The sequence below is a fragment of the Streptopelia decaocto genome, assembly GCF_964273445.1.
Source record: "Streptopelia decaocto genome assembly, chromosome: 3".
In the NCBI taxonomy this organism is placed as follows: Eukaryota; Metazoa; Chordata; class Aves; order Columbiformes; family Columbidae; genus Streptopelia; species Streptopelia decaocto.
This window is the reverse complement of record NC_138656.1, coordinates 13,350,631-13,373,614: the sequence shown is the minus strand read 5'-3', so window position 1 is coordinate 13,373,614 and position 22,984 is coordinate 13,350,631. Positions and strand designations below refer to the sequence as shown.

The window sequence follows — 22,984 nt, the reverse complement described above, 5'->3', positions numbered from 1 at the left end:
AGGTGGGGGGCAGAGAGGGGAGGGTTTTGCCATGCCCTCTCCGGGGGATTACGCACCGGGGGATGTGATGCCGTTCCTGCTGCAGGAGGAAAGTTGGCCGCGCTACCACGCAGGGCTGGTTCTTCTGCCCCCCTCCGCCTGCCTCCCTCTCTCTCTCCTCCCTCTTCCTCCTCTTCCCGCGAGTTGAGCGCACAGTGCACCCAGGCGGTGCAGACGGCGCAGTCCCGCCGGCCGCTCGCCCTGCCCGGCTGCCGGCCCCGGTCCCACGCCGCCCCCCGTGGTGGCCACGGCCGCCGGGATGCTGCCGGGCGCTGCGCCCGGTCGCTAAGCCGCAGCACCACCACCCCTCCTGCAGCTCTCGGCGGGAGCATCGCGCTGCGGTTCACCTTGCAAGGAGGTGAGTGACCCCCCCTTCCCATCCCCTCCGGGGAGCGATGCACCAAATTCCAGCCCCCATCCTCCGGAGCGGGGCCGCCGGGCACGGAGCGGGTGTGGGGGGTACCGCGGTTCCCGCAGTCGCCGCGGCGGAATGTCTCCGGGGGAAGCACCGGGGAGCGTAGGGACTCGGGGCTGCCCCCAGGCCGGCGAGGTTGGGATCCTGCCCCCGCCAGGCAACGGGGGGACGCCCGCAGCGGTGCTTCCCTGGCGCCCTGATGAGAGCCGAAATTAGCATGCCCGGTCTTGCACGGCGCGCCTGGCGGGGGTCAGGGAAGGGATCAGGCTTTTCCAGTGCTGTAGCAAGGTTTGGATTTGGAGCACTGTGCGTGGGGTCCTCCTTTTGCCTTCCCTTCCCCAGGAGAAGTCCCTCCAGCTCACTGTGGCAAAGCATCTTTCCCTCACAGCACCCGGCCATCCTGCCAGTCCAGGGCAGCCTCTGCGCCGGGTAGCGGAGAGGGGCTGTGCGGGGATGCACGGCTCCGTGCAGGGCACCGGGGCAGACCCTGACCCGGGGGGCGGGCATCAAGGAGGCTGGGCTCCTTGCAGCCACAGCTGCCCTCTCACGACCCTGCTCAAGAGGCGCCGGATTGAATTTCTTTTCCCTCCCCTCCTTTAGTTTGCAGGCAGTGACAGCTAAGTTGGAGACAGGGATGATTAAGGTGAGAAGATAGTGGTGATCTCTGTAAATCAGTGGCAGAAAGGGGTGACCTTGGGCAAGTCCCCCATGCCTGACTCTTCCTTCTGGGTCGGGTATCACTAAAGCATCCATCAAGGGATCAAGGAGAACCATTCGGTTGGAAGAGGCTCGCAAATGCATTGAGACCTTTCTGGAATTGGCACTACAGGAGTGCTGGAACAGGACTGGTAGTGCTCACTGGTCCAGAGTACACTGCAGGAGAAGAGGTGCAAGGGTCTATGCAGGGACTGGCAGTGGTGGTGGGTTTTCTCCCACCATAAAAACATGGAGCTACCTAGTGGCAGGAGTTGCTCTGGAGAGCAATCTGTTGAACTGTGTATTCGAAATAACTGGACGGAGGCTGCAGCGTGTAATGAGAAAGGAAGAAAGAGAGAAAGAAAGAAGCCCCCAAAAAAGATCTAAACTTTCGAGGCAGATTAAATGTTCAAATCACTAATAATTAGACATTAATCCCTCATAAACAGGGCATTAACAACAATTAAAAGATGCTTTGATATTCTTAAAACAGAGAAGATGAGTTAACTGGTACTTTCAGGGGGATTATTGTGTATTATGAAATGCAGTCAGAGCAGAGAATGCACTTTTCTACATTCATGTATTTAAATGACTTGCTCTTAATTATAGTTAATGAGCTATCATCTTAAAAGTAGCTGCATTTAGATGCTTTCCGTATTAGTTTCAAATTACCTCACTCCAAAGAATAAGCGACTTCTGATTTTACTGACTAAGGTGACATTTTATTGGCAGTTTGGTAACTACAGGTCATGCCAAGGTGTAGGTAGGATGAATGCATTTGTAGGAATTAAATGAAGCTTCCTTTTATTAAGTGGGCAAGCAGACATCTCACATGACTGGTGCTGTATGCTCTAGAATAAATCTCACATGCATAGGAAGGTTTTTCATTATACAAATGCAGATGTAATGCAGCACTAGTGTACATAGGCCCCACCGCAACACATTTAACTTGATGAAGGCTTCTTTCTGGATTTAAAATGCTTTCACTTGTAAGGATAGTATTAGAGAAAAAGTGCAACATAGTTGGATAAGGTTTTTTGTCTTTCTCTCAAGTGTAAATTAGTATCTGCAGACAGCTATAAATCTTTTTGTCCACGAAAGTTTTTAGTCATTCCTATGTGGTTATTAAGATTGCAAATTACATACTGTGACTTCCAATTTTTTTTTTTCTTCAATTTGAAGACTGGACATTTTACAGGTTATTGTTTGTACAGTGCCATTGGGAAAAAAAGTGAAGAAGAATTGCAGAGATTTAAACAGGAGGAAAATACTTTTTATGTTCAGTGACTTTTCAATGTGAATGAACTGTGTGTGTGTTTAAGTGTGCGAGTGTGTATTTGGTCATGTCTGAATACCCATCCTCTGGCCATCAAATCAAATGTTCCTGAATATTCTTTCTCTAGTAAAGTTGGAAATTACGTCGAGCAATGATGCTCCTCAGCAAATGTCAGTGTCTGTGACACTGCGGATTCGGGTGGAGCTGGTCCTACTTATAGTACCTAAGAATCTAAATATTTAGTGCTTTGAATTTGGTGATGTACTATTGGAAGAGTGACAAACTCTGGTTATTTTCATTGCACCAGCAAAGACTGCATTTTAAAATAGTGGTGCACTACATGAGAGGTGTGAGTCCCTGCATGTCTTTAGCACTCCCAATTTTATACATGGCATCCCTATAGATGTTTATCTGTGTATATGTATCTATATAAGACCTGAATGGGCAAAGTTCCCTCATTAACCACCCACCCAAATCTGTGTTGTAAAGTATTTCTGTCCTTAAGCTCTGAGACTTTAGTTCACTGAGGCACAAGAACAATGAACTGACCATATCAATTTGGCCTAATTCAAACAGTGGTTTAATGGGGTTTATGTGTTTTGACTGAGTGCTCAGACTCCTTAAAAATCTTCAGGGAGAATGAAAATCTCTGAAATGGTGCTTGCAACTGGATAATTTTCTGGGGAGACAATTATGGCATAATCAAACAGTTCAGGTCCTGGAGGTGAGACCTGCCCATCCTAGGTCCCAGGAAACTTCCAGCCTGCTGTCAGGTCCTGCAGGACAGCTGTGCTCAGTATGCTGTCTGCTGCATGCAATGGCTGATCCAGTTCTCTCCCAGTGCCTGGTGTCCCCACACCACACACCCACCTTCCAGTTCCTGTTGTGCTCTCTGCAACAAAATAATGTCCCTTCTCCCCACTGTATGTGGCTTGCAAGATCACAGAGGCATGTTGAGTTGATATTCTGCCAGTCAAATGCCTGTGCCTCCCATACAGAAACCTAGCTCTTATCTTCCTTTTCCTCCCAGAGGGAAGAGGGTATAGGATTTTTCTTCAGGCTCTGGAAATGCCCTGAGTTTAATGGGCCCCATTTTTTGTTTCAAGTCTGATTTCTACAGGGGGGATAAGCATGGGGTTAAGAAAGGTCTGTAGAGGTCAATCTACATCCACTGATGCTACTTTTTGGTGTTTCCCTGACTGCCCTGTCTGCCTCCAGCTACCAGTCTCACTTTGTCTGAATGACTTATTCTGTAAAGCTCTTGTCCCACAGCATTTTCCTGGCTCTGCAATTCTTCTAGAGCCTGATGAAGCAACACTGATTTTATTGCCCCAGCAGTGGCTGTTTAATCTAATCATCCTCGCCCTGATGAACTGGCACTAGCAATTTTACAGTATCACAGAAACATTTTTCTAGCAAAGTGACTTACAACCCTGGGGTGTTTTGCTTGGGGAAGGAGATACGGAAGCCTTCATTTTTGCACCAGGTCTGCACCACTAGGCTGTTTTACTGTTCCGTCCTCTCTTTATTTATCGTTCCTTCAGGAATATCTCAAATACCAGCATAAAGCATAGCATTGGTGTGTTACATGCAGAACAAGTGTGAGACAGGTGTCTTGTTCTGCTTTGCTTCATGCATACGATGTAGGAAATAAATGTGAGTAGAGCCAGATGAGCAGGATGTACACAAGGACCAGGCTCTATGGGTGCTTGGCTGTCCAACAAGAGTGAGACTTGAGTTAGAATTATAAAATCATAGAATAGTTTGGGTTGGAAGGGACCTTCAAAAATCATCTAGTCCAGCACCCTGCAGTGAGCAGGGACATCTTCAACCAGATCAGGTTGCTCAGAGCCCCGTCCAGCCTGGCCTTGGATGTTTCCAGGGATGGGGCATCTACCACCTCTCTGGGCAACCTGGGCCAGTGTGTCACCACCCTCATTGTAAAAAAATTTCTTCCTCATGTCTAGCCTGAATCTTCCCTCCTTCAGTTTAAAACCATTACCCCTTGTCCTGTCATAACAGGCCCTGCTAAAACGTCTGCCTCCAGTCCTGGAGCCACCTCTGGGTGTTTCTGTCTGTAGTCCAGCCTGGTTATAAACACAGTTTACCAGGGATTTTAAGTCAAAGAGGGACAGATGATGCTGTGATGTTGATACTCCTGGATGAGCCTCATGGGGTTCATTTAGATGCTCTGTTGTGTGCAGCACGGAGTTTGCTTTGCTGCAGGTTTCTACAGGGCAGAGCATCAGACAGCTTCTTCTAGGCTGGAGAGTTTTAATTCTGTTGCAACACCAGGCATCACTAATATTAGAGAGAGGGTTTTTTTGGTGGTAGCTAAGTCCTTTCCCAACCTTTAAATCTTATACTGACACTCCAAAACTATCCAGGCTCTATGGTGTAGGCACCAAGAGAACTGGAGCATCACATCTTTTTACCTGAGCATGCAGCTTGTCTATCAAGTAAACAAGCAGTCAAAAAAGCAGTTCAGCTGTGTGTTAAAAAAAACATAGGTCATGGTTAAACATACAAGAGCAGTAGTTCTGGCACCAAACTTAGCATGAAAAGTGTGCATCTGAGTCAAGTTTTCTCCAGAAGCTGGAGCAGCTCTTGGGCAGAGCCTTACAGGAGAGTCGTGGGACTCCCTTTGGATTAAGCTTTTCTTGGTGAGGGCACTCTGAACAATTAAGGATGCAATTATACACACCAGAGAACAGCTGCATTAAGTTGCTTCAAAAGTGAAAGGCAGCACAATTTTCTGCTCTTCAAGTTGGCAAACAGATCCTTCAGCCTGACCACACTGCTGAAGGCAGTGACCTGAACTACTTCATTATGTGTCTGTCTATTTATTATGTCATGAAGTTTAGTTTTATTGTGCTGGACATAATCAGAAAATTTTACAGAACAGCTTTTTGGGATGGATGGAGGGAGAAGAAATGTCAGTTTGGCCTTCTGTTGGGAGAGATACAGCTTTTAAAAATAGAATCACTCCTGGTGACAGGAGTCAGTTTGAAATGAGAGTGAGGGACTCAGAGAGGTATGATGAGGCTGGGTAGCTTTTGAGTTGCCAGATGGTCCAGTCCTGTGGTATTGGGGACCCTCTGAACAGCAACTCTGCAAAGGACACAGGGATACAGGCTGGTACAAAGGCACCCTTTGCTGTGCATGCTACCATATAGTCAGGCCCAGAGTGCAGGGTGCGTGTTTGCAGACAGGAGAGAAGGAGAAGGCATGAGAGAAGCATGTGTCGGGCATATGCACGAAAGGCTTTGCTCATGTGGAGCTGCAGACTTAGGACAGGATCCAGCTGTTCTACAGGTTTGCACTGAGATGACCAGCCACTTGGCCAAGGTTGATCCACAGCATCCATGTGTCCAGATGCAGTTAGGTGACTGATAATAGCTTTCTGACACTGAGCTTTCCCCAATGGCATTGGTGAAATGAATTTCTCATGTAAAAAGGCACAGAGCCTGATTTTTGACTGCTTTCACTTTGCAAAGTAATTGCCATGAGTTGCGAAGATGGCAAGGTGTTTTTATACTGGTGCCTTCCACAACAGCCAGGGTTATTTACATTACAGCCAGGTGTTGTTATTCAGGTCAGTTATTTATTAACTAGAAAGTGCATTTTTGTCATTAAATGAAAAAAAGTTGTGAATCTGGACTGAACTCAACAAAGAATTGAGGCTGTCAGAATTATTTGGAAAGGAAGACTGCTAGAAAAGCCTGAAAGTGTCATTTTTTAAATTGGAGGCAACTTGAGGCAAATTGAACTAAAAGATACTTCATTCAATTAAAAATAAATAAATGAAATATTACATTTCATTTTGGCTCAGGCAAGAGGCTTCCATCTGCTCAAAAGAAAATATTTTGTTGTAGGGATAACATTTTATATTTTAGGTCACCACAAGGTAGTTTTGCCTTTCTCCTCCCCATTCTTTGGTTCAGCTACTGAATCAAGCAATCAATTATTCAGGCAGACCTAATATGCATATGGTAATTGTTTCCACATTTAAATATACCTCTGGACAGGCAATCAAGAGACCTGGATTTTATTTCCAGCTCTGCTACTCTGTCTGATGCGACCTTGGGAATTTCACTGTACCCTGAGTCCCTCCTTTTCATGGCAGGACAGGACAGGCCCATGTCTCACACTGGATTTTCTACATATTGGTAATACTAAAATAGCATAGAGGTCTTTTTACTTCCACTGTTAGCAATTAAACATTTAGATATCACTAATGCGTGCTTTCCTAATTCTCCCTGTGTGAGTTAGTTGTATTGCCTTATGAAACTCCCTGTAGTTTACTTAATAGGTCAAAACAAATTTCGGCTGCTGAAATAGCAGCATTCCCTTAAAACAAAACCTGTTTTAATGAGCCCAGATAAATCAAAGAACAAAAATACAAGTGGGGAAGGTTTTTCCCTTCCTTTCCTTAAATATTTCACTCTGTAATCAGCTCTCTAGATCCGTACATTGCCTGTGAATTTTCTCATGCTAAAGGTCCATATGTGTTGTTACACTTTCTAGATGTTTCAAATACCTTAAACCATGTTGACGCCTATTGCATTATGTATTAAAAACTCCCTCATACCTGAAAGCTTGCACCAGGAAAATTGTAGCCTCCAAATATCTTACAAGTGTGCTTTTTATCATGCTGCAGCTCTCACCATTTGGCTTGCCTTCTCTTCAAGACAGATTTCTCCTCTCTGCTTTCTGTGTGCTGACAGTGGGGGAACCGACATCAAACCTAGCAGCACTTTGTTGAGTCTGGTAGTTGTGAGGCTGCATCATGTTCTGCTGGTGGCACAGCCTTACAAAGGGTGGTAATTGTCCTTTCTTGCCATGCTGCGGTTAGGTTTAGAGTCGCTAAGGGGTTGGCAGAAGGATGTGGGACCAGTGAATGTCTTGTTGGGAGCATGGGTGACAGGTGAGAATCTGTTAGGAGCAGAGATTTGGACCACAGGATAACTCAAGGTGAAGAAACCTCAGGAAGTCTCTAGTCCAACCTCATACTCAAAGCAGGGTAAACAATAGGGTCACACCAAGTTGTTCAGAGCTTCATCCAGATGAGTCCTAAAAACCTCCAAGGCTGGAAACTGCACAGCCTCCCTGGACAACCTTTTCCAATGCTTGACTGTCTTCATGTGGCAAAGATTTCCTCTTATATCCAAGACCCCCATGTAGAGGCACATGAGCTCTTTGAGCACTTTCTCCTGGCTGATGCTCTGCAAGATCTGCAGGGAACAGCAGAGGCTATGGCATCATAGCAGATGGGAACTCTGCCTTGAGCCTCGACATGGCTGGCCTTCATCTCCAAGTTTTCCTGCCAATAAAACAAGTCTTAGGGCTGGTGGTGTCTGGTCTGCTTGGATGAAGGTCTTTGTGATCTGTTGTGATGAAAGGGCTGGGACTTTGCAACCATAGCCTGGTGTTTCAGAGGTAACTGAATTGCTTGTTCACACATTCCCCCTGGCAGGGGTCTCCAGAAGGCTGAAACACCCCTAGGCTGTGCTAGAGATGTGAAAAGTGGAGAAACCCATGGAGGCAGGAGGACAACAGCATCCTGCCGGCTCACAGAAGAGCCAAGGAGTTTCAGGATGGTGGCAGGGGCAGAGCTGCCTTCTACTCCTTGTCTGCCAGAGCCCGGAGCACAGTGTTTAACTTTCTCTCCTTGCCCTCTCTCCAGCTTGCAATTCTGTCTCACACCCTTTGCTTAATTAGGTTGTCAGCCACTGTCACCATAGCAGGAGCCTGCAGAACACCTAGCAGAGCATAGCTCTCATTGCAGCTACTGTCGCTGGGCTCTCCTGCAGCACAAGTGATAGCTGAACAAACCACAGCATTGCAGACTAAATGTCTTGGCACTGGTTGAAGCTTCTTAGTAAAATAATAAAGAGGGAGAGAAAAAAAATAAATAAATTTGAAAGAATTAAGGTTATAATAATTAATGGCTTCACGGTAAAATGTCTTCATGGTAAAAATGTCTAGTCTGCAAGGTAAAAATTAGACTGAAGTTTGATCTACTATTTCCCAATAGATTGAAGTGGTTTTCCCTTCTGGTTCCAGTCCCAAGTCTGAAAGTGCAGAATTATTTCTAGTTAGCCTGAGTACCAGTGAGTGATTTGTGGGGAGAAATTCAAACTGTGCAAAGACAAATGAAACCTGAATCAAACCAGTTAAATTAACTCTGCATCTTGGAGAAGACTGAACAGTTTAGTTATTAAAGGGCTCTGATGAGTTTCATTTTCCTGTCAGCATAATTCTGAAACCTCACTGCTGTCCTAGGTAATTCAAGTGGCTCTTTTTGGCTTTGCCTGTTCATTCCCTGCAGAGAAGGCATCCTCCATTTGCCTCAGCTAGTCTATCAGATGTTATCTGCTCAGTCCTGCTGTCATCTGAGATACTCTGGGCTGCAAACTGGGGCAATCTAAGTTTTAGGACCTGCCTGTGAGTTGCAGATATGTTATCCTGGCCCAGGTCAGGTTAGTGAAAGGCTTTAATGAAAGGATGGGGACTGAATCCACCTCCAAGACATCCCTGCAAGCAATGGCTCTGAGTTATTACATAAGCACTTGCTGCCTTTTCAAAGAACCATATAATAGTTTGAGTTGGAAGGGACCTTCAAAGGTTGCAGGGTGTTATCTCTGCAAGGGGCAGGCTGGGACTGCAGCTGCCTTCTCACAGTATCACAGTATCACAGTATGTTTGGGATTGGAAGGGACCTCGGAAGATCATCTAGTCCAATCCCCCTGCTGGAGCAGGAACGCCTAGGTGAGGTCGCACAGGAACATGTCCAGGCGGGTTTTGAGTGTCTCTGGAGAAGGAGACTCCACAACCTTCCTGGGCAGCCTGTTCCAGTGCTCTGTCACCCTTACTGAGAAGAAGTTTTTTCTCAAATTTAAGTGGAACCTCTTGTGTTCTCATCACTAACGCTGGTGAAGCCACCTCAGATAGCATCACAAAGTCAGCATCTTTTTCTTTCCTACTGCATGCACAGCACTGGCTAACAGATGTCCTCCTTACGAGCATCAGAGGAATCTCTATTCACTCTGTCACAGCCTCCATCACTGTCGCATGAACTTGAAAGCAAGAAATGAGAAATCATAGAATAGTTCGTGTTGGAAGGGACCTTCAAAGATCATCTAATTCAACCCCCCTGCAATAAGCAAGGACATCTTCAACAAGATCAGGTTGCTCTGAGTCCTGCCAAGCCTGGCCTTGAACAGGGATGGGGCATCTACCACCTCTCTGGGCAACCTTTTTTTAGTTGCCAGTATTTTACCACCCTAATTGTAAAAAACTTCTTCCTCATGTCTAGCCTGAACCTCCCCTCTTTTAGTTTAAAACCATTACCCCTCATCCTATACCAGCAGGCCCTGCTAAAAAGTCTGTCCCTGTCTTTCTTATAGGCCCCTTTAATGTACTGAAAGGCAACCATAAGGTGTCCCTGAAGCTTTCTCTTCTCCAGACTGAACAACCCCAACTCAGCCTGTCCTCATAGGAGAGGTGTTCCATCCCTCTGATCATTTTTGTGGCCTCCTCTGGACCCTCTCCAACAAGCCAATGTCTTTCTTGTACTGAGGGCTCCGGAATTAAGGCTAAAGCTGGGGTTTTTGTCCCTAAGCATCACTTACGACCACGTGCCACTGTCCGTTGCTCCTCCATCTGGACCTGGGAGAATCATTTCACCTGCTTCACTCCTCTGCAGGTTAGCATTAAGCTAAGATGGTCTCCCCTCTGTATTTTACAGGGGTGTTGTTACTTCAAAGGGAAACTGAGTCCACTGGTCCTGTCCATGTTGCATAACTGAGATTGATTCATTTCAAGAAACATCTTTGGGCATCTTCAGTAAGTGAAATGAAGTCCAGCCTTTGAGTCCAATTCTCCCACCACCACTGAGGTAGCAGCAAGTTATAAAGGCCTTGGAAATCTGATTTAACTCCCTTCAGCCAGTGGATGGGAAGAAGAAAGGTTCTCTTTTATCCATAAGAACATGAAATTTCATTTGTGGTTGACAACACTCTGATTCCTGCCTTTTTATTGATGAAGAATCTCTGGGTACCTTAACTGTTTCTTAGTTTCCCTAGACAGCAATTGACCTTGCTTCAGCTATTAATCAAAATGCATTGGCAATTAAGGCGCTATTGATTTAACCCTAATGGCCAGCCACTCAGGAATTTCACCTAGAAAAGAAAAATCGATGCCACCTTATTATTATTACTAGAATTATTGTTATTATTATTATTATTATTATTATTATTGTTTGTTAAAGTATTGTAATGAAAAGGCCTAAGGGTCTTGCCAGCTCCTTACCATTAAGCAATACACTTGGAGGGTCAAGAACATTGGGTCTAGCTCTGGTAAAGTAGCCAGCTAGCTACAGATTGAAACGACTCTAGGGTTAAACAATTTTCTTTGATTGCATGCTGCCATCCACATCTCTGCTGACCTTCCCTGAAGCGTGTGAACAGCACTATTATGTGGGACTCCAGAGAGGATGTCTTGAGCAATGCATTAGTCCCATTACTGGAGGAGCTCTTGTGTGTGGGAAGGATGCTTCCTGTGCTGTCCTTGCCTCATTTGGGATGTTTTCCTTCCCACCTTCCCCATCCCAAGGGGAAAAGTGTCGCTTGGAGTCTGCAAGATTGGTGCACAAGACTGGTTTAAATGTACAGCAGGTAAGCACCGGCCAGATAGATGCTTAAATCTGTGGTAGGACTGAGCAACACCACAGGTTCCTTCCTATCTAGTATCACAGTATCACAGTATCACAGTATGTTTGGGATTGGAAGGGACCTCAAAAGATCATCTAGTCCAATCCCCCTGCTGGAGCAGGAACGCCTAGGTGAGGTCGCACAGGAACATGTCCAGGTGGGTTTTGAATGTCTCCAAAGAAGGAGACTCCACAACCTCCCTGGGCAGCCTGTTCCAGTGTCTGTCACCCTTACTGAGAAGAAGTTTTTTCTCAAATTTAAGTGGTACCTCTTGTGTTCCAGCTTGATCCCATTACCCCTTGTCCTATCATTGCTTGCCACCGAGAAAAGCCTGGCTCCATCCTCATGGCACTCACCCTTTCCATATTTATAAACATTAATAAGGTCACCCCTCAGTCTCCTCTTCTCCAAACTAAAGAGACCCAGCTCCCTCAGCCTTTCTTCATAAGGGAGGTGCTCCACTCCCTTAACCATCTTCGTTGCCCTACGCTGGACCCTCTCCAGCAGTTCCCTGTCCTTCTGGAACTGAGGGGCCCAGAACTGGACACAATATTCCAGATGTGGTCTCACCAGGGCAGAGTAGAGAGGAAGGAGGACCTCTCTCGATCTACTAACCACCCCCCTTGTAATACACCCCAGGATGCCATTGGCCTTCCTGGCCACAAGGGCACAGTGCTGGCTCATGGTCATCCTGTTGTCCACCAGGACCCCCAGGTCCCTTTCCCCTACACTGCTCTCTAATATGTAATTTCCCAACCTATACTGGAACCTGGGGTTGTTCCTGCCCAGATGCAGGACTCTACACTTGCCCTTGTTAAATTTCATTAGGTTATTCCCTGCCCAACTCTCCAGCCTGTCCAGGTCCCGCTGGATGGCAGCACAGCCTTCTGGCATGTCAGCCACTCCTCCCAGCTTAGTGTCATCAGCAAACTTGCTGATAGTACACTCTATTCCCTCGTCTAAATCGTTAATGAATATATTGAATAATATTGGCCCCAGTACTGACCCCTGAGGCACTCCACTACATACTGGCCTCCAACTAGACTCCGCACCATTGACTACCACTCTCTGGCTCCTCTCCTTAAGCCAGTTTGCAACCCACCTCACTACTCTATTGTATAGACCACACCTCCTCAACTTAGCTGTGAGGATGCTGTGGGAGACTGTGTCAAAGGCTTTACTGAAGTCAAGGTAGACCACATCCACTGCTCTGCCATCATCCATCCACCTTGTTATATTCTCATAAAAGGCTATGAGGTTGGTCAAGCATGACTTACTCTTGGTAAAGCCATGCTGACTGCCCCTAATAACCTTCTTATCCTTGATATGCCTTGAGATGGCACCAAGGATAAGCTGTTCCATTACTTTCCCAGGGACAGAGGTGAGGCTGACCGGTCTATAATTACCCGGGTCCTTCTTCTTGCCCTTTTTGAAGACTGCAGTGACATTTGCTTTCCTCCAATCCTCGGGCACCTCTTCCGTTTCCCAAGACTTGGCAAAGATTATGGAGAGCGGTCCAGCAACGACTTCAGCCAGCTCCCTCAGCACCCGCGGATGCATCCCATCTGGACCCATGGATTTATGGATGTCCAGACTATTTAATTGCTCCCTAACCCAGTCCTCATTGACTAAAGCAAACTCCTCCATTAACCTGGCTTCATCCAGGGTCTCAGGGGTACAGGGCTCCCCAGGACAGCCTCCGGCAGAGTAGACAGAGGCAAAGAAGGCATTCAGTAACTCTGCCTTCTCTGTATCTTCTGCCACCAGGGCACCCACCCCATTCATCAGTGGGCCTACATTGCCTCTGGTGTTAGTTTTATCTGCTATGTATTTGAAAAAGTTCTTTTTGCTGTCCTTGACCCCTCTCGCCAGCTGTAATTCTAAGGAGGCCAATGAAGCATGTAAGGATCCATTGTGTCGCCATTATGTATGTTTAATTCTTGTTTTCCTCTATGCAGCACACTGGGTACAGGTAATTCTACCTTAGGAGTTTGGCCTTAGGATCTAATATGAAGCTCTTTGAAGCCAGGAACATTTCTGTGATTTCTATGGTCAGGCCCTTAAACAAAACCCTGAGCTCGCTGATGCTATGGTGGATTCACCTGCATTTCAAAAAGCATTTTCGTTTGGCTGCACCTGAACAAAACTTAGTGTTCTGGTGTGAAACTGTTTGGGCTAGAAAAAGATACTGTTTGCCTTCTGAACTGTCCCTTTGATTTCTCACACCTTGGTGCAATCCACACAAAATGGAACCAGGCTGGTGATCTGGTGAGACAAAGCATGGCTGTTGTTCCTGTGCAAAAGGAGACAACCAGCTCCTGGAGTTCAAGCAACTGTGCCTCTGTGCCTTCCAGGTGAATCTGGATGGGGATGGACACACTGACAAGCCTCATCACCGCCCTTCAGTCTGTTTCCCTGGGGCAGCCTTGGAGGCATTGGACGAAATAGGGCATCCAGAGCAACACAGGGAAGTTGGCACCCCATCCAGAGAAGATTTAATTCTTCTGGGTCAGATCTGATCTTGTCTTCAGGTGATGTTTTTTCAGTTGTTTTAAAGAGTGCTGCCTACTTCTTTTCCTTCATCTGGTTTTCGAAGTGCAGTAAAGCACTTGCCAAGGGGGAAGGGTAGCTGTAGAGACTGACAGCTGAACACACCAGCTCTGTGCCTTTTGTAACTGCAGATTTCTGAGAACTGAAAATGGTTCTTTTATATTTTTCCCCCTACCTCTCTTATCAGAACATGTAGAGGAAAGGGACATTGTCCCCAGAATGACAGTGGCATAACTCTGGCAGGATAGAAGAAGCATCATAGCTCTTCTCTGACAGGGTACACCATTACCAAGACATCTCAGGAAGTCCTCTGTCACCGCACATTGTTCTGTTCTCCTGAACACCACACATTGTTCTGTTCTCACCACACATTGTTCTGAACTGCTGTTGTCTCCATGGATTTGGGGTCAGGTTTTTTGCCTCTCCAAGTGGGGATACATTTTGAGAGTTAGGGCAGGGTGTGCACATATGTGGGGCTATATTTTCTCATGAGATGATACCAAAGACAAGCTGATGTGTATTTTAATGTGTTTTTCATTGCCTATGTCTTCAGCTTGGTATCTTATTTCCTTTATTCATCAGGAAAATGAGAGCTGCTGCCCCAGTGTGACCCACTCTAAGGTACAACAAAATAAAGACCACTCATCCTACTCCCTCAGACACCTCCAAGTATGGATGGCTTGGTTGAGAAAAACAGTGTGCTAATGCACAATAAGATCGCTGAAGCCGGGAAAAGGAATGGTTTAATTAATACAAGGAACTTAGTGGCAGAGAGCCGAGATGGTCTGGTCTCTGTGTACCCTACTCCCCAGTACCAGAGCCACCGAGCAAGCAGCCTTTCCTCTCCAAACTGCCTGGAGAATGGCAGAAACGACCCTGTGCAGCAGCTCCTGGACCCCAACATGCTGCAGCAGACAGTGGAGTCTCACTATCGGCCCAACATCATCCTGTACTCGGAGAATGTGCTGCACTCCTGGGGCGACAGCATTGGCCCAGAGTGCTGTGAAACCACCTTCATCGAGGACCGTTCCCCCACCAAAGACAGCCTGGAGTACCCAGACAGCAAGTTCATTGATCTCACAGTGGATGACATCAAGATTCACACTCTCTCCTATGATGTGGAGGAAGAGGAGGATTTCCAGGAGCTAGAGGTCAGATGTCATTTGGGGTATGTGGGGAGGGCTGGGGGGAAAAGGGCATATTTGCCTTAAGTATACAGTGTCCAAGAGCTGGTCTGCATGGGATCAGCTTTATCACTCACTCCTCTGGCCAGGACAGTGAGTGATTGATCATCTTCATGTGTTGGGTAAAGTCCCAACCCTGTGGATACTAATGGTGAAATTCCCGCTGGCCCCAACAAGAATCAGCATTTCCCTCCTGCTGTATGAAGTTAGTCCCTCCCTCCCATTTCCTAAAAGGGCTGGTCAGAAACTGAAGATGACACACGTGCTTAAATCCTGTGTAATGTTGTGGCCAGGAGCATCTGTCCCTGTACATGAAGCTTGTCTTGCTCAGCAGGCCAACAGCATCTCTGTTTTCCCCTGACTCAAGCTGGGCATAAAGCAGATTGTTTTGCATACTGGCACAAACACAAAACATTTCTGTCTGTGAATGAACACAAACCCAAAAGCCTTTGAGTTTCAAGCTGCGATGAATCCCATGTCACTGATTTTACTTTTTTCTGATGGAGTGAAACACTTCATTAGATCCCAAATGAAATGTTTTCTTTTAGGTTCCTATGCTGCATTGATTGTTCGTAGTAAAGTAAGATATATTTTGTTCTCCAAATGGGGCAGACTGTGGGTATCAACTTCTTTCTTCTTTAAATAATGCATTTTTTGCTTTTAAAAAATCTTTTGTTTTGGGCTGAAACCAGCTGCCCTAGTGTGGCACAGATTTGTGTTTGCCAGTGTGTGTGGGAATGGAGAGTGTGCATAGTGCTACTGATCCCAAAACTTTCTCCAGTGTTGATCACAGACTCCTACCCTAGCAAAGACTGGCTATATGGAGCAAAGGCACAATTTTTACTTGAATGTCTGCGATCAAGACATGATACGATTTTTTGCTGTCTGTTGCAGGAGTTTTCTCCACTGAGACCTAACAAGTCCTAAACCTCCTATTTTTACCTCCTGTAATACCAGCTTCTCACCTTGTGATCAGCACGAAGGCAGCCCAACAAGAGCCCAACCTCTTTTATATTCTCTTTTGTCTCTGTATTGATAAGGTAGGGAGAGAAAGGTGCTTTTCCCAATGTGTGTCACTAATGCAGTATTCAATGCATCTGCAGGGAGGCAAAAATTTTCTCTCTGAGGCATGTAAGGGTGTTAGCTCAAATTACACCCTTATACAGCATTTCAAAATTGGCTGTGGGAAGTCTTATTTTCCTAATAAAAACAGAATCCCTAGTTGCTGCCTTTTTGCCCTAGTTTCTCTCATGCAGTAGGGATGCAAGTGACTGCAGCAGGCATGTGTTTGCCTAATGGTGCTATTGACACATCTGACCTGACATTTAAGCAGAAAAAAAATTCTTCCTCTTGTCAATCCACATCCAGAAAGACTTTCTTTATCCAGCTGTTGAAGAATAGGCAAAAAAAAAGGCCAGGAAAATACGCAGGACAAGGAAAAAGAATTTTATACCAAAAGTATTTTCCCTTTTCTTGTGGGATTTTTAAGGTTCCTTTGCCATGGAAAGCCCTCGACTAGGGTGTCTCTTCAAAGTTGTACCCCAGGAGCTTGATCTGCTCTTTGTAGAGAATGTGTTTCTAGAAAACCATCTGTAAAACTGAAGCTCTGGGGAAACGAATTTCATCCTTCCCCTTCCCAGATCTCAAAGGGAGAGGGAGTCTCTTTACTTGTGTCGTTGCAAATTTTTATACCATGCTGTAACAGTGTGTGCATAATTTTTGCTGTCTCCTCCTTATTTCTCACCTGTTTCTCTGGACTACAGCCTCATGAGGTCATACACATCCCTTCTTAAGTGAATGTACTACATCTGGCACCACGGGATTCCTAGTCCCACCTAACCCTGCAAGGTGCTACTGTGCTAACAAACAGGGAGGTGTATGGACAGCTGCCCTGACCTACACATACGAAGTGCTGAGAGGAGGACAGCATTAATAAAGTGCTCTGCTCTGTTGAGGCCCCACCTGGAGTCCTGCATCCAGCTCTGGAACTCCCAGTACAGGAAAGACACAGACCTGTTAGAGAGGGGCCAGAGGAGGCTGCAAAATTGATCAGAGGGTTGGAACACTTCTGCTATGAGGACAGGCTGAGAGAATTTGAGTTGTTTGGCCTGGAGAAGGGAAGGCTCCAGGAGACCATATTGTGGCCTTTCAGTACGTTAAAGGGGCCTATAAGAAAAATGGGGACAGACATTTTAGCAGGACCTGTTGGCATAGGACAAGGGGTAATGTTTTTAAACTAAAAGAGAGGAGATTCAGTCTAGACGTGAGGAAGAAATTTTTCACAATGAGGGTGGTGAAACACTGGCACAGGTTGCCCAGAGAGCTGGTAGATGCCCCATCCCTGGAAACATTCAAGGCCAGGCTAGACAGGGCTCTGAGCAACCTGATCTAGTTGAAGATGTTCCTGCTCATTGCAGAGGGTTGGACTAGATGACCTTTGAAGGTCCCTTCCAACCCAAACTATTCTATGATTCTAAGTACACACATGTGCATAATCCTGTGTTCTGTATTGGGGCTTCTTCTCCATGAGTAGACTGGAGAAATGAAGAAGAACATGAGGCAAGGTCTGGGGAAGGATCTATCTGACTGGAAACACATGCATTGCTAGAAGCCTCTGCTTCTAGCCCAGTATTAGTCTCCGTCACTGTGCTACTTGGCCAGCCCAGTGGACTGCTGCAATTTTCATACTCCTCTGACCAACCTGTTGAGCAGCTGTACTCAGCATGAGGGGTCTCAGCATGGGGACTTCCATCACAGAAAGATCCAGACTCTGCAGATGCAGCTGGTCATGCAAAAAAAGATGGGGAGGAGAGAAGAGATGCATTTAACAGCAGAAGACCAGCAAAAAAGGTGACTGCAGTGCTGTGGTGTTCTGGTTCCCACATGAACAGATGCTCTGTCTGTGTGGCCAAATGCCTGAAGGCCTCCTGGGCTTGGCCAGTACAAAGGTGCATTAGGAACATAGCTTAATGTGTTGAGACTCCAGGAATGAAAGAAAAGTATTTGAGGACAGCAGTCACTGAATAGGGGAGTGATCCATGCTGAGTTGTAAACTATATAAAAGTTTGTCTGTCTGTCCAAATGAGAAAAGTAGCACCCGAATCATGCAGTGCAAGTCTGGGCCACTAAAATGCATTTTTTCACCAGTTACTGACAAGAAGCGAATGTTTTTTTAAATTACTAATAGACCTAAAGTGGGATGGAAAGGGTTAGTACCAGGACTGGGAGCAGAATAGTGAGAGGGGCTGATACAACAGAGGTGCAAGGTTTTGCTTCCACACTGTGAGAGAAGCTTGAAGGATTTGATTCTGTCATCGAGGATGCACAGCACATTGCTGGATATCTTGCCACATTGACTGTCATGCTACAGTTCATCTGACAGGACCTGCGTAGTATAAGAGCACATCAGGGCTCAGTTCTTGTAAGGGTTTTTTTGTTGTAACATATCTGCTTTGGCACTTTCTGGGAGAAAACTCTGAACATATCCTCTTGATGCAAACATGAACAAAGAGGGAAGATTTGTGCAGAAGAGCTGTTGTCTCTTGAAAGCTGGGAGTTACTACCTGTTTTCTATGTGTCAGGGCAAGGCAAGCAGATTCCCAACTCAGGCATCTCAGTAAAATGCCTTCTGGGGGACAGAACAACCCTGGGGTTGTGAGTCATTTCTCTTCACCCACATCTCTCTGGTACTGCCTGTGTTATTGCAAAGTGCCTGCCTAGTGGTTTTCAGGACTGGGTATTTAGTTTATTAGAAATGCAGAAAAATCTAACTCACTCCTTCGTAGTGACTGCCTCCATTCAACGCTCGCAGGGGTCCATGGACATGTGTAGAAAATAGCTTTTATGGACCCTGCTGGTCAGTGTACTTCTGCCAGGGTTTCATTTTTGAAGAGAGTTTGGCTCTTGCTAACCAGAAAGGCTGTTGTTTTCCTGTAGAAAACTTCGCTACAGAGAAATTTTTTGAAAAATACTAGCTATTTGGGCCGATAGTGACTTGGTTTTAGTTTAAAGAGCTGACCCAGCCAGGCTGTAGGGGCTGCTGCTCCATTGCCTGCCATGATCTTCAGAATGGGTCTGTGCAGCTCACCAATGTCTCTGAAAAGTTGCCTTGAAGCAGGCATCTTCTTCCCTCCCCAAGCCTGGGGACTCTAAAGAACCTGGGAGATCTGGCAGAGGAGCAGGAGACATCCTAACCAGGTATCCTGCACGTCACTGCAACAACATGTACATGTTTAACTTTTTTTTCTTTTTTAAAACTAGCAGTGTTTCTCAGGTCCTGTTGTAATGTTATTCACACTGCCTATGAAAATCGTAATTGTCTGGAGGGAAAAACATTTCTGAAACCGCTCTCATTAGCATATACAACCCCACTTTGCTCCAGCAGTTACCAGCCATGAAAGCAGAAATCTGCACATTCTGTCAAACCTTTATACTTCTCTTCTCAGTACCCAACCCTGAAATCAAATGATTCCCTATTTAGGTATCTCTGGAATGCTTATAAATATCTTATGAGTTCTTTATGCCACGACTAATGGACAGACAACTTGTCAAATGTGGCGACAGTGAAATATTACAAGTTGCTAGCTGAGATACCCTCCTGTTAGAGTTCATGTGTAAATGCAGTGCCATCTTTTATCCAGAAACATCATTTGTCATATTACACTCCTGCTAGATTTCCTCCTAACCCCTAGATAGATGGCTTATTTAGAGAAACGCAAGCTATTGATGGCAGCAAATTGAATTATTCATATGTCGCATAAAAGAATACGTCTGAGCTCTCTCTTAAAACCCCTTTTTTCTTTTTCCCAGCAATGTCTGAAGCAGTGTCTGAAAATGAAATAAATAGAATGTTCTGGGGAGTGAAAGAAGAAAGGAAATGTAGTACTTTCAAGCTAAACCTCCCTTTATTTTTTTTTTCCCCTACAAATTGCTGGATGCTGCTGTGAAACTCATCCCTTCAATGTAACCATAAAAGTCTAGAGGCAGAACGTGGATCCTAACCCACATCCTGTTCCATCTAACCCCTCTTCTCACCATTCCCAAGCACCTCCTGGCCATGTCTCTTCTGCAATGTGAAGAGAAGGACTTGAAGGGGGTTTATGCATGTCAAGCCGCACAACATGCTTGCTTTCTCTCAATATGGCCAGCTTGCACAGACTTGGACGGTCCTGTATTTTGGTCAGAAGAGCTGAGCTGCTGTGTCCTGAGCCTCCCCTGGGAGTGGGGGTCCAGAAAGCATATTTGGACACTGCCTTGGAGAGCTGAGCACAGTGGGGTTCCCCTTCCAGGGAGCTCTGCAGCATGGGTGAAGAGGCAGTCTAGTGCAAATGTGGGAGGCTGCAGTATGGATGACATCTGAGGCAGGTCTTGCATGCTTTAGGTACTTGATTATCTGGCCATTTTACTTCAGGGTCTTGCACCTTCTTTTCACTGAGGAATTGAGTGGTCACTCTAGCACTCTTGCATGTTGTGAAAACAGTATTTTCTCCATTCTGCACCTGCGGAACTGAAGAAAATGGTGCAAAAAATGTCTCGCTCAAGCTCGTCTAGGGATGTGTTGTGGATCTGGGAATATCATTTTTGTTTCTTTTGTCCTGTGGCACATGCCCAGAAGAAAACAGGTATGTGAGATAAGGTCACAGGGAAAGATGAAGCCATTTGGACTCTTATTTCTGGAAACACTTAGACCCATTCAAATTTGTGGATTGTGTTAATTTCTTCTGAATACTCAGGTGGTATGGCAGTGGAGAACTCTGGAAGGACTTCACAGAACTGATTGGCAAAATGATGGCAAATGCATTTCAATGTTAATAAATATAAACTGGTACATTTGTGGAAAAATAATCTAATCCATTAAGCTTTTAACTGTGAGCTACAACCGTGGAGAAATCATTGTCAGGCTGTGAAGTCCCACAGAAGAGTGTGCAGGGCAAGCCGATATGTCAACATAACGCTGAATATCTTAAAGTATGTTTTTGAGAACAAGACAAGGTGCCAGCAACATTTTGTCACTGTATTGAAACTTGGTGCTACACACTTTCTTAAATGGGGTGGGCAATTGTGGTCCCCACTTTTTATGGACATAGTGAAGAGAGAAAAGGACAAAGAAAATGATCAAGAGGAAGTAGCAGCCTCCTTACAAGGAACAGTGAAAAAGGTTAAGACTTTCCACTTTGTTGAGAAGAAGGCCAAGGGGTGTATGAGCCAGTTGCACAAGATATGAAGGTGAAGGATGAGGTGAATGCAGAGCTGCTGTTTGCCAAACCTACAATAGCAGGGGACACTTGGGGGAGCTAGTAAGAGGTTGGCTTAACACAGGTAACAGAAAATCATTCTTCACACTTGGGGTAGTGAACACTTGCTGACTTGCTGCCACAAGAGGTTATGGTAAATTGGCAAGTTCAAAAGGGACCAGACATGGGGGAGGAATCCATGGACATACTAAGAAGAATTGGCAAAGCTTTTCTTTCTAACACAACAGCTGTGGGTGCTGGGGGAGCACAAGCGATGGACTGCAAAGTGTACAGGTTTATGTCACATCCTGCTGCTGCTGTCAGAGACGGAATCACAGAATCACAGAATCGACTGGGTTGGAAAAGACCTCAGAGATCATCGAGTCCAACCCTTACAGACAGCACAAGGCTCAATGAACCACTGGTCTGACCCCATAGGACACACTTTATGTCCCTGGACACATTATTAACAGGTTACAAGAGTGATTACACTTCATTCACATTCAATTTATTTTTCTCCATTAAAGGAGAAGCCACTGGAGTCTGGAGATACTGAGCCCTGACAAGGGATATTAACCTTTATTAGTCAGCCCTAGGTGAAGGGAGCATGGCTGGGATGTCACCTTCAGCAGTCTCCAAGTGCCTTTCTATGAATCTTGTTTAATAGCAGCCTGGGCCCAGAGCAATTCCCTTTCTCATCATCACTTCCCTGAGCTTTTAGACTGACGTTATGCAGTGAGGACCCTGCCATCTAACCTGTAAGCAGCAGGGGCTCTGGAGGAGCTGCACACTGTCATTTGCAGAAGGCGGAGATGGGGCATCCTTCTTTGAGGATTGGACCACATAGGAAGTTCTGTCAGCTCTAAAGCACAAGGAGAACAATCATGAAGGGCCACTCCCCTAGCTTAAGTGTGTACTGCTAGTCTTCCTGTGAAGTGGCTCCGTGGAGAGATATCTTCCTCATCTTCCTCAACAGGCAGTGTTAAGATGGCCTGCTCTGCATGGACCACCTGCTCTGCTCCTCCTGGCAGAACCTTTGTGTCCGCAGACTGTAGAGGTCTTCCTGAATAGGGGCCCTGAAGTGATGCCCTGTGCCATGAACATTGATGAAGTGCATTGTGTTCACTGCAGCTTTACCCTTGTCAACAACTGTAAGCTGCTGAGAGCCACTTCTCTGCAGTGGCTGCTGGCCCACCTGCAAAGGCATGAGCATGCTGTGATACACATGGGCCCTCCCCATGAATGCAAAGGGTTGGTGAGAGCTCCTGTCACTCACACAGAAATTAGGGATATTTATTATACTTTATGGCCATGTGATTTAGGAGACTCCGGCAGCTGGTCTGTTTTAGCATAGATCTTTTTATTGCTGACTGCAGTAATTCCCCTACAGTGGCAATGTGCAGAATGCAAGTTACTGATGAGCTATAGGTAAACTGTCCGTGGGTATCCAGAAAACATCACAAGGGAGATGATCAAAATCCAGGGAAGAATGGTCTTGGACAGCTACCTCCAGGATTTCTAGCCCTGATCCATTTTGGTTTTGCAAGTTTATATATGAAAAGCTTTCTAAGAAAGGAGGAACCTCTGTAAGCCTGTTCTGCAAGGCTGACTGCTCGACTGACAAGGCAATTTAGACTGGGAGCTGGGGAAACAAGAGGAGATGAACAGGTCAGGGTTAATGCGTTATGGATACCTTAAAATCAAAGGGGAGAAACTACAAAACTCATAATCATTTAAAAAAAAGGCAAAACCAAATATATGAAACATCACCAGAACAAAGAATCCATCATGGCAACAGGTTTGAGAGACACCACCTCTTAAGCAAGCATCAACCAGATGCTGTTCAGTGGCAAGTGGCAGTACAGTGATAAGTTACA

General features: G+C 45.9%; 1 protein-coding gene across 1 annotated transcript in view; it reads left to right on the top strand.

The window, feature by feature from the left end:
• Positions 1–229: 229 nt before the first annotated feature.
• SYNDIG1 (synapse differentiation inducing 1) overlaps positions 230–22,984 on the top strand; it is a 79,900-nt gene continuing 57,145 nt past the window's right edge. Inside the window, exons 1-2 of the mRNA XM_082049010.1 lie at positions 230–397; positions 14,273–14,841. Of these exons, the coding sequence (XP_081905136.1) occupies positions 14,362–14,841 (480 nt within the window). The 5' untranslated portion in view covers positions 230–397; positions 14,273–14,361. The remainder of the gene's footprint in view (positions 398–14,272; positions 14,842–22,984) is intronic.